The 11,156-nt window shown below is 41.8% G+C and overlaps 2 protein-coding genes across 5 annotated transcripts in view; both read right to left on the reverse strand.

Annotated features, from left to right (window-relative positions):
• Positions 1 to 732, reverse strand: part of LOC115133681 (glucosidase 2 subunit beta-like) — a 321,308-nt gene extending 320,576 nt beyond the window's left edge. For all 4 annotated transcript variants that reach the window (XM_065021985.1, XM_065021984.1, XM_065021987.1 and 1 more), the window contains exon 1: positions 532 to 732. In XM_065021985.1, coding sequence (XP_064878057.1) covers positions 532 to 634 — 103 coding nt within the window. In that variant the 5' untranslated portion in view covers positions 635 to 732. The remainder of the gene's footprint in view (positions 1 to 531) is intronic.
• Positions 733 to 2,331: 1,599 nt separating this feature from the next.
• LOC115125562 (doublesex- and mab-3-related transcription factor A1) lies at positions 2,332 to 4,403 on the reverse strand. The gene is made up of 2 exons (XM_029655079.2): positions 3,798 to 4,403; positions 2,332 to 3,404 (listed from the first exon to the last, which is right to left on the reverse strand). Exons 1-2 carry the CDS (start codon positions 4,270 to 4,272, stop codon positions 2,578 to 2,580), a joined length of 1,302 nt encoding a protein of 433 aa, XP_029510939.1. The 5' UTR covers positions 4,273 to 4,403; the 3' UTR covers positions 2,332 to 2,577.
• Between the last annotated feature and the right edge of the window lie 6,753 nt (positions 4,404 to 11,156).

Below are 11,156 nucleotides of genomic sequence, written 5' to 3' on the forward strand. Positions count from 1 at the left end.
TCATCATTTGTTTACAGTCTCATACGCTATTGACTTTCCAGCTCGTGTTGGGGTCGGCGGTAGGTTAGAGAGATGGACCACATAACGAGGGGGTTGCCGGTTCAAATATCTCCGGGCTGACACAATATCCATGCAAATAAAAAAAATAAAGATGTATATTCTACTCTATTCTAAAAGCATTCAAAACATTACTGCATGTTATAGTTAGCCTATAGCCAGACTGAATGTGTGATTCAATGACACCCGCAATAACATCTGCTAAATATGTATATGTGACCAATAAAATGTGATTTGATTTGTTGACAGTCACAACACTTGGGAAAAAGCAAAGGATAATTCAAATGTTGTAATATTCTCAAACTAATTATAGCTATCGTTAGCTAGTTCAACAAGTTCAGTAGGCCTAGTTTGGTAAAAAACATGCAAGTATTGTAAAGATGTGCTAAGAAGCTGCTTTGTTTACTAGCTAATCCAGGCTATGTAGCTAATCTTGCAACAGCATAGTATTTGTTTACTTCGGGAAAGACTTACACGATAAAGAAATTCCTCTGATTTTCCGCGAGTCTACACAAATGGACCAAAGAACCACAGCAATGATAATATGACAATGTCCGAGGGAACAGTTTGTGAACATTACTCTCTTCGAGAGGGCTGCAAAGCAGTTAAAATGCTCTTTACACTCAAAAACTAGCAAGCTAGTTTAACATTTCCCAGTGAACTATCAGCGCTTCCTCAAACATGGTCATGTGACGTGCCATGTGCATGGATTTTACCGTCTACGTTTCAAAATAAAAGCCCCACTGTAAAATTAGAATATTTTAAAACTAGCATTAATGTATTTAACACAGACAAAATATGTTTGTAATCAAGCAATATAAACAAAATATGTTTGCAATCAAGCAATATAAACTTAGAAAGTCTACATTGACTGATAGGCTATCTAATTAATTGACTGTTTAATTTACAAATTATTAATCAAAATTTACCTTTATTTTACTAGGCAAGTCAGTTAAGAACAAATACTTTTTTTCAATGACGGCCTAGGAACAGTGGGTCAACTGCCTGTTTTAGGGGCAAAACGTCAACTCGGGGATTTGAACTTGCAACCTTTTCAGTTACTAGTCCAACGCTCTAAACACTTGGCTACACTGCCACCTCAAAATAACTTATCCATTGACTGTTGATCTGCTTTGTGGAGACTGGCTGATAGCTATTTGTGTCTCTGACTGTCTCACAACAAAAAAACATATGACAAACAACATATGACAATTAATTTTAAGCTTTTAAAACTAAATTATAAAAAAATAAGATGATGTTAGTTACGGAACAAAGAGGAGTTATTTAACTATTACATTCCATCCAGTACACCAGAGATAAATACTCTAAATATTCCACAGTATATCTATCTATTTATATCTATCTATCAATCTATTATTTCCTTATATGAACTGTAATTCAGTAATATCTTTGAAAATTATGTGTGTTGAAATTATATATATTTTTTGTATACATAGAGCCATGGCTACATGGAACTCTATTCCACATCAAGTAATTCACGCAAGCAGTCAAATCAGATTGAAGAAAAAAACCAGTGAGGACTGTGAACACACACACAGGTAGAAACACAGGTAGAAACACATAGCATTCACACTGGACACACACATACACCTGGATGATGGGTTGTAATCAGGGTAGTGGCCTGAGGGCACACACTTAATGCTTTGTGAAATCTGTTGTCAAATGTATATTACTGCCTTCATTTTTGCTGGACCCCAGGAAGAGTAGCTGCTGCCTTGGCAGGAACTAATGGGGATCCATAATAAACCCCAGGAAGAGTAGCTGCCTCCTTGGCAGGAACTAATGGATTTATTTATTTTAAAGAGTGAATTATTGATACGAATGGATGTTATTGTGTTGTTATGTTATGTTATAATTTGCCTTTGAAGGTAGTATAATGACAATTACACTTGCTCCAAGCTGCAGGTTCCGGAACTCGATATGGGGAGCATCAGGTTCCGGAACTCGATATGGGGAGCATCAGGTTCCGGAACTCGATATGGGGAGCATCAGGTTCCGGAACTCGATATGGGGAGCATCAGGTTCCGGAACTCGATATGGAGAGCAGGTTCCATGTCCAACTTTGATTCGTTTCAGAATTCATTCGTTTTTTATGCATAGAATAGGTCAAATGTTGGGATATTTTAATTATGCTTGATTGCAAAATATAACTGGAATATACAACCGTGAAAGAACTTCATATAATTCAAAGCCTCAGCAGGTCTGCTGATATTTCTCATGATTATACAACAAAGTATACAACAAGCCTTTCATTTGATGTGTTTTATTTAAGACACAAACTTTACAAAATGTACAGTTTCAAAAAATATATTGGAATTGTAAAGACACTGAAAATGTTTTAAGACATATGTGATAACATTATTTGCATAATCACCTCCCCAAAAGTACTTTCAATCAGACAACCTGTAAAAGAAGTTACACAGCAGTTTGATAAATAGTCCAACTGTTTTGTTTTTTGGGGGCATTTTATCTATGTGTGTTTTGTTGCTTGAACCAAAATTATTTATCCTGATTTATACGAGAGTATATGCCGGTGTTACATAGGGAGTCTTTACTCTGGAGATAGGAGAGGTCTCGCATCATGCCCGGGAAAGAATAGTCCAACGGCGGGCGGAATGGGAAAACTGGCATCAGTCCGGACGTTACATACGGTGACATGAAATTAGGTATGCCACCACCTGCGGTTGAGTAGGCCAGACGCAAAGGATTAATACCAAAGCGAGGACTCAGCCCGTACATACTTTCGCCTCCGGCAGGTGTTGGCGTGGTTTGCAATGGGGAAAAAGCAGACTTGGTACCCAGAGCCCCCAACGCTACCCCTGGAAGTCCAAAATTAGGCCTTGGTTCATTTGAGTGAACAGACAGAGATAGACCGACGCTATCCGAGTTGCATTTATTCTCTTTGGAGCTAAGAACTAGTTGAATAGCCTTCACGATGTCCCCTTTGCAAGTTTTCACCACCGATTCCAAAGTATCCCGCTTGTGATGGGGGAATATCTTGGTCATGACCTCGGTGGGGTCCCGGTCCTTTGACGCGCAACCGGGCTCGGTAATCTCCAGCGAAGGGTAGTCCTTGGGCCGCTCGGACTCGCTGCCCGACTCGAGGTCCGAGGATGACAGAGACCGTGGGCTCTCTGTGTGGTCTGACAGCTGGTCAAAAGCAGCCGTCTGACTGCCACTCTCCTTGTCGAAGACCGCCTGTTTTTTCTCTTGATTAGGAGAGGTATCGTTCTTTCCCGATGGAGAGGACAGTGGTGCGGTGTGAGGTGCATAGAACGTTCGGCCCATGAATCCGTTGTTTAGGTTGTACTTGGTCAGTTTGTCATCTGAAATTATAAATAATAACGGAATTAGATTAGATATATGTGATAGGACGTTATGTTATAATTTTTCAAACTGTATGCATTTTCTATAGGTTTCTGATTTCAACGCTGCGTAAAACGTCTCACTGGTCAGATATCATTTCACAAATAATTGGTTCATCTAAGTCGATTTGCACGTATGAAATACCCGGTTTAAGACTATAATTTCAAGCATATTTTTTTAACCGTTTGAACAATAATTGCAGGTGGGACTTTTCCATTGTAAAAGACCTATCTCAATTTAGTCTAAGTCAAATAAAGCACCGAACGGCCATACTAACCAAATGAATCAAATTTACCAAAACATTGTTTTCAAATCGACTCTCAATACCAACAGGTAACGATGGACTAACTCACCGTCTTTTTGGTCCTCAGTTCCAAAAACATCATAACTAGATATTCTTGGCACGGTGTTTCCAGATCGCTGTACCCCAGATGCCATGGTCAGTCCGGTCTCCCCCGCCCCGGAGCCGGTGTACATGAACTGGAGCTCCCGGGCCTCGCTCTCCTCCTGCGCCTGTTGTCTCCTGAGTGCCACCTGTGCAGCCATCACCCGCTGCCTCTCCGCTATCAGGGTACACTTTGCGCACACGCAGTCTCTCCAACGACAGAAGCGCTTGTGGCCTTTCAGAGCGGACACCACGCCGTGGTTCCTGCACCGTGCGCACTTCGGGGTTCGGGGGTAGCCCCTCTCCATCGACGGTTTACAGGCAGCAGCTCGGAGAAAGAGAGGCGGCGGGCGCAGAAGGGAAGCGGGCATCTGTAAACCCCCGACGGAGAGAGGAGAGGAGCTGTGCCCAGCCAAGCCGTGCGGTCTAATGCTGCCTTCCATTCCGCGTGGAGACGTAAACCAGGTCTCCAGAAAGTCCAGTGTAGTTTAGAAGTCAGTCAATGTTTGTATACTGTCTTCTTCCAACTGACTCTGCCACTCTAAACTCTTGCGCTTAAAAGTTGTTCACCTCCAGGTGGTTTGTCTTGAAATAATGCACCTCGGTCACACCCCTTTCCCTTCCGCGCCCTCATGAATATGCGCCAAGGGTGAAGAGTGGTCTAATGGGTTTGACTAAGCTCATTCATTGGAGCTATTGTCAAGAACAATGTCATGGTCTATCACCTTAAATGATATAAAAATCTACTCGAACATTTTTAGATCAAAGACATTATAGCCTACTTTTTTTAATCGGCAAGTTCCTTTATTGACTGTATATCTGTAATCAGGATATTGTATTAGATAAATAATGATTATAAAAAAAAATTGCTTATATGTTTCGGTATATTTAATACACTATATGATTATATATTATACATTTTAATTGAAAACATAATGTGGTGGAGCATTGTGAACACAAAGTCAGGTCATTCAGTGTAGTTGTGGTATGTATTGATTTATGGGAAAATTCAGTAATACTGTATTTTCAAAAAGACAAATAATCCTCCAGACTACTTTTTCTTGTATTTTACAATTATTTACCTTGCTGGAAAATCATTGAGGAGGAACATAGTCTAAACACAAATGTTATGCTTCAAACGTGACCAATACATAGTCCTTATGAATATGTTCAGACTGTATAGTTACTATTGTATAATATATCAGATTAACAGGTGTTGTAATTCATTATACAAGCATCTTATTCCTTAATGAGTTTTGATTGTACCTAATAATTCCCCGAGGCTAAAATGAATGGATCTTTAGTGTTTCATCTTAGTGGGTAAATACATGATTAAAACACAATTCAGGACAAATTCCTCATTCAAATGTCCTAAAATGTTTTATAAGAATTAATGTTTGATATTGTAATAATGTTTACAATCAATATTTAGCCAAATATTATTGCTTGGCTTTGCTATTAGCAATCAGCTTCATGCAGATGTGTGAAAGAGGACAGTACATTTAAAACACTAATGTAAATGGCCATTGCTTGCAACAACCCCCTCCATTTCTCCATATCTCAATCTCTCCATCCATTCATCTCTCCATTCATCTCTCCATCCATCCATCTCTCCATCTAACCATCTCTCCATCCATCCATCTCTCCATCTAACCATCTCTTGTTTTCTCCATCTGCATAACTGCCTGGCATGGTGGACCCCTCCATCAGTCAGTCCTTCAACCATGGGCCTTATCAGACGTATACCCAACAGCCTCTGTGTGTACCTTTTATGCTTGAGAACTATTGCCTGCCACACACACACACACACACACACACACACACACACACACACACACACACACACACACACACACACACATCACATTCTTACAGAGCTTGAAAAAAGGCATCTCGCTAATCACTACAGAAGGAGCTTTGCAATCATTGAGAGAGTGAGAGAGTGTGAGAGAGAGAGACAGAGAGAGAGAGAGAGAGAGAGAGAGAGAGAGAGAAACTGCTATTTGCAGAAAGATTCCCCACAAGGATTGGGTCTTGAGAGGTGTAGGGGGGGGGTGTACAGTACAGCACAGGCTTGGAAATGATCCAAAATTAACCATCAGCATGCCAGTGTTTGGTACACACAAAAAGACAGGGCGAGAACTAGAAAACAGACGGGACACCGTGTGGTGGAGAACTGGAGAACAGACGGGACACCGTGTGGTGGAGAACTAGAGAACAGACGGGATACCGTGTGGTGGAGAACTGGAGAACAGACGGGACACCGTGTGGTAGAGAACTAGAGAACAGATGTGACACTGTTTTAGAGAACTGGAGAACAGATGTGTCATCGTGTGGTAGAGAACAGATGTGACACTGTTTTAGAGAACTGGAGAACAGATGTGTCATCGTGTGTTAGAGAACAGATGTGACACTGTTTTAGAGAACTGGAGAACAGATGTGTCATCGTGTGTTAGAGAACAGATGTGTTACTGTGTTTTAGAGAACTAGAGAACAGATGTGTCACTGTGTGGTAGAGAACTAGAGAACAGATGTGACACTGTGTGTTAGAGAACAGATGTGTCACTGTGTGGTAGAGAACTAGAGAACAGATGTGTCACTGTGTTTTAGAGAACTAGAGAACATATGTGTCACTGTGTGGTAGAGAACAGATGTGTCACTGTGTGGTAGAGAACTAGAGAACAGATGTGTCACTGTGTGGTAGAGAACTAGAGAACAGACGGGACACCGTGTGGTGGAGAACTAGAGAACAGATGTGACACTGTTTTAGAGAACTAGAGAATAGATGTGTCACCGTGTGGTAGAGAACAGATGTGTCACTGTGTGGTAGAGAACTAGAGAACAGATGTGTCACTGTGTGTTAGAGAACAGATGTGTCACTGTGTGTTAGAGAACTAGAGAACAGATGTGTCACTGTGTGGTAGAGAACTAGAGAACAGATGTGACACTGTGTGGTAGAGAACTAGAGAACAGATGTGTCACTGTGTGGTAGAGAACGAGAGAACAGATGTGTCACTGTGTGGTAGAGAACAGATGTGTCACTCTGTGGTAGAGAACAGATGTGACACTGTGTGGTAGAGAACTAGAGAACAGATGTGACACTGTGTGTTAGAGAACAGATGTGTCACTGTGTGGTAGAGAACTAGAGAACAGATGTGTCACTGTGTTTTAGAGAACTAGAGAACAGATGTGTCACTGTGTTTTAGAGAACTAGAGAACATATGTGTCACTGTGTGGTAGAGAACATGTGTCACTGTGTGGTAGAGAACTAGAGAACAGATGTGTCACTGTGTGGTAGAGAACTAGAGAACAGACGGGACACCGTGTGGTGGAGAACTAGAGAACAGATGTGACACTGTTTTAGAGAACTAGAGAATAGATGTGTCACCGTGTGGTAGAGAACAGATGTGTCACTGTGTGGTAGAGAACTAGAGAACAGATGTGTCACTGTGTGTTAGAGAACAGATGTGTCACTGTGTGTTAGAGAACTAGAGAACAGATGTGTCACTGTGTGGTAGAGAACTAGAGAACAGATGTGACACTGTGTGGTAGAGAACTAGAGAACAGATGTGTCACTGTGTGGTAGAGAACGAGAGAACAGATGTGTCACTGTGTGGTAGAGAACAGATGTGTCACTCTGTGGTAGAGAACAGATGTGACACTGTGTGGTAGAGAACTAGAGAACAGATGTGACACTGTGTGGTAGAGAACTAGAGAACAGATGTGACACTGTGTGGTAGAGAACTAGAGAACAGATGTGTCACTGTGTGGTAGAGAACAGATGTGACACTGTGTGGTAGAGAACAGATGTGTCACTGTGTGGTAGAGAACAGATGTGACACTGTGTGGTAGAGAACTAGAGAACAGATGTGTCACTGTGTGGTAGAGAACAGATGTGACACTGTGTGGTAGAGAACTAGAGAACAGATGTGTCACTGTGTGGTAGAGAACAGATGTGACACTGTGTGGTAGAGAACTAGAGAACAGATGTGTCACTGTGTGGTAGAGAACAGATGTGACACTGTGTGGTAGAGAACTAGAGAACAGATGTGACACTGTGTGGTAGAGAACTAGAGAACAGATGTGACACTGTGTGGTAGAGAACCAGAGAACAGATGTGACACTGTGTGGTAGAGAACTAGAGAACAGATGTGTTACTGTTTTTTTATTTTTTTTATTTTTTTATTTCACCTTTATTTAACCAGGTAGGCTAGTTGAGAACAAGTTCTCATTTGCAACTGCGACCTGGCCAAGATAAAGCATAGCAGTGTGAACAGACAACACAGAGTTACACATGGAGTAAACAATTAACAAGTCAATAACACAGTAGAAAAAAAATGGGCAGTCTATATACAATGTGTGCAAAAGGCATGAGGAGGTAGGCGAATAATACAATTTTGCAGATTAACACTGGACTGATAAATGATCAGATGGTCATGTACAGGTAGAGATATTGGTGTGCAAAAGAGCAGAAAAGTAAATAAAAAATAAATAAAAAAACAGTATAAAAACAGTATGGGAATGAGGTAGGTGAAAATGGGTGGGCTATTTACCAATAGACTATGTACAGCTGCAGCGATCGGTTAGCTGCTCGGATAGCTGATGTTTGAAGTTGGTGAGGGAGATAAAAGTCTCCAACTTCAGCGATTTTTGCAGTTCGTTCCAGTCACAGGCAGCAGAGAGAACTAGAGAACAGATGTGTCACTGTGTGGTAGAGAACAGATTTGTCACTGTGTTTTAGAGAACTAGAGAACAGATGTGACACTGTGTGGTAGAGAACTAGAGAACAGATGTGACACTGTGTGGTAGAGAACTAGAGAACAGATGTGTCACTGTGTGGTAGAGAACTAGAGAACAGATGTGTCACTGTGTTTTAGAGAACTAGAGAACAGATGTGTCACCATGTGGTAGAGAACCAGAGAACAGATGTGTCACTGTGTTTTAGAGAACTAGAGAACAGATGTGTCACCATGTGGTAGAGAACCAGAGAACAGATGTGTCACTGTGTTTTAGAGAACTAGAGAACAGATGTGTCACTGTGTGGTAGAGAACAGATGTGTCACTGTGTGGTAGAGAACTAGAGAACAGATGTGTCACTGTGTTTTAGAGAACTAGAGAACAGATGTGTCACCGTGTGGTAGAGAACTAGAGAACATATGTGTCACCGTGTGGTAGAGAACCAGAGAACAGATGTGTCACTGTGTTTTAGAGAACTAGAGAACAGATGTGTCACCATGTGGTAGAGAACCAGAGAACAGATGTGTCACTGTGTTTTAGAGAACTAGAGAACAGATGTGTCACTGTGTGATAGAGAACAGATGTGTCACTGTGTGGTAGAGAACTAGAGAACAGATGTGACACCGTGTGGTAGAGAACTAGAGAACAGATGTGTCACCGTGTGGTAGAGAACCAGAGAACAGATGTGACACTGTGTTTTAGAGAACTAGAGAACAGATGTGTCACTGTGTGGTAGAGAACAGATGTGTCACTGTGTGGTAGAGAACTAGAGAACAGATGTGACACTGTGTTTTAGAGAACTAGAGAACAGATGTGTTACTGTGTTTTAGAGAACTAGAGAACAGATGTGTCACTGTGTGGATGAGGCCTTTATAATTCCATCCATTGTGAAGGGAATTCAGGTTTGCATCTGGGGCTGGCTGGCTTATCCAGGTACATTAAGCTGCTATCGCTCCTTTTGTTTAAATGCACCTGGTGAATCCTTCTCATGCATGGGGAGCTAAGCACCAGGATGGCAAACCCCAGTGTGTTTTTCTAGATGTGTTTACCTGTTACGCTAGATGGTAATCTACAAATGCTGGGCCTTGGAAAACATATCCTTCAATTGTACTCTTTAATTCAACAGATAAGGAACAATTCTCAGTTTGGTGTTAGGAACTAGGTTTAGAATACAAAGGAAAGGGAAAGGGGGGATACCTAGTCAGTTGTACAACTGAATGCGTCTCCTGCATTTAACCCAACCCCTCTGAATCAGAGAGTTGCGGGGGGGCTGCCTTAATCGACATCCACTTTTTCGGCGCTGCATGTTAGATAACGTGTTTCATCATGGCACTTGGTTTGAGTCGGGGCCTTGTCGCTGTAGCAGGACTTAATCTGAGGAAAGGTAGGCGCTAATCTCTGGCCTCATCGCTAAAGCAGTACTTAATGTGCTAATCTCTGACCTCAGTGTGAGAAACCTGATAATGTCCCCCAGCCCTTTATGAGAGAGAGGAGAGAGAGAGAGAGAGAGAGAGAGAGAGAGAGAGAGAGAGAGAGAATTACTGTGTTAACTGTGTCCCACACTTTGTAATTCTGTCACACGGTCAGGGAAAACACCAGACTCAAATTATATATATAAAAAAAATGTTTTAAATCATCTCACCTTTATTTAACCAGGTAGGCTAGTTGAGAACAAGTTTTCATTTACAACTGCAACCTGGCCAAGCTTAAGCAAAGCAGTGCGACACAAACAACAACACAGTTACACATGGAATAAACAAGTCAATAACACAATAGAAAAAATAAAGTCTATATACAGTGTGTGCAAATGGCATGAGGAGGTAAGGCAATAAATAGGCCAATTACAATTTAGCAAATTAACACTGGAGTGATTGATGTGCAGATGATGATGTGCAAGTAGAAATACTGGCATGCAGAAGAGCAGAAAAGTAAATAAAAACAATATGGGGATGAGGTAGGTAGATTGGGTGGGCTATTTACAGATGGGCTATGTACAGCTGCAGCGATCGGTTAGCTGCTCAGATAGTTGATGTTTAAAGTTAGTGAGGGAAATATAAGTCTCCAGCATCAGCGATTTTTGCAATTCGTTCCAGTCATTGGCAGCGGAGAACTGGAAGGAAAGGCGGCCAAAGAAGGTGTTGGCTTTGGGGATGACCAGTGAGATATACCTGCTGGAGCCCGTACTATGGGTGGGTGTTGTTATCGTGACCAGTGAGCTGAGATAAGACAGAGCTTTACCTAGTAAAGACTTACAGATGACCTGGAGCCAGTGGGTCTGGTGACGAATATGTAGCGAGTGCCAGCCGACAAGAGCATACAGGTCGCAGTGGTGGGTGGTGTATGGGGCTTTGGTGACAAAACGGATGGCACTGTGATAGACTGCAGAGTAGAGTGTTGGAGACTATCTTGTAGACGACATCGCCGACGTCGGAGATCAGTAGGATAGTCAGTTTTACGAGGGTATATTTGGCGTCGTGAGTGAACGAGGCTTTGTTTTGCGAAATAGAAAGCCGATTCTAGATAATAAAAAAATATTGGAGATGTTTAATATGAGTCTGGAAGGGAAGTTTACAGTCTAGCCAGACACCTA

The sequence above is a fragment of the Oncorhynchus nerka genome, linkage group LG8, assembly GCF_034236695.1.
Source record: "Oncorhynchus nerka isolate Pitt River linkage group LG8, Oner_Uvic_2.0, whole genome shotgun sequence".
In the NCBI taxonomy this organism is placed as follows: domain Eukaryota; kingdom Metazoa; phylum Chordata; class Actinopteri; order Salmoniformes; family Salmonidae; genus Oncorhynchus; species Oncorhynchus nerka.

Bases quoted from the DNA above. Each gene is read 5' to 3' on its own strand.
- LOC115125562 (XM_029655079.2), bottom strand. From the start codon at position 4,272: ATGGAAGGCAGCATTAGACCGCACGGCTTGGCTGGGCACAGCTCCTCT. The intron at 3,405-3,797 runs GTGAGTTAGTCC...TTATAATTTCAG, and splicing joins AACTGAGGACCAAAAAGACG to ATGACAAACTGACCAAGTAC.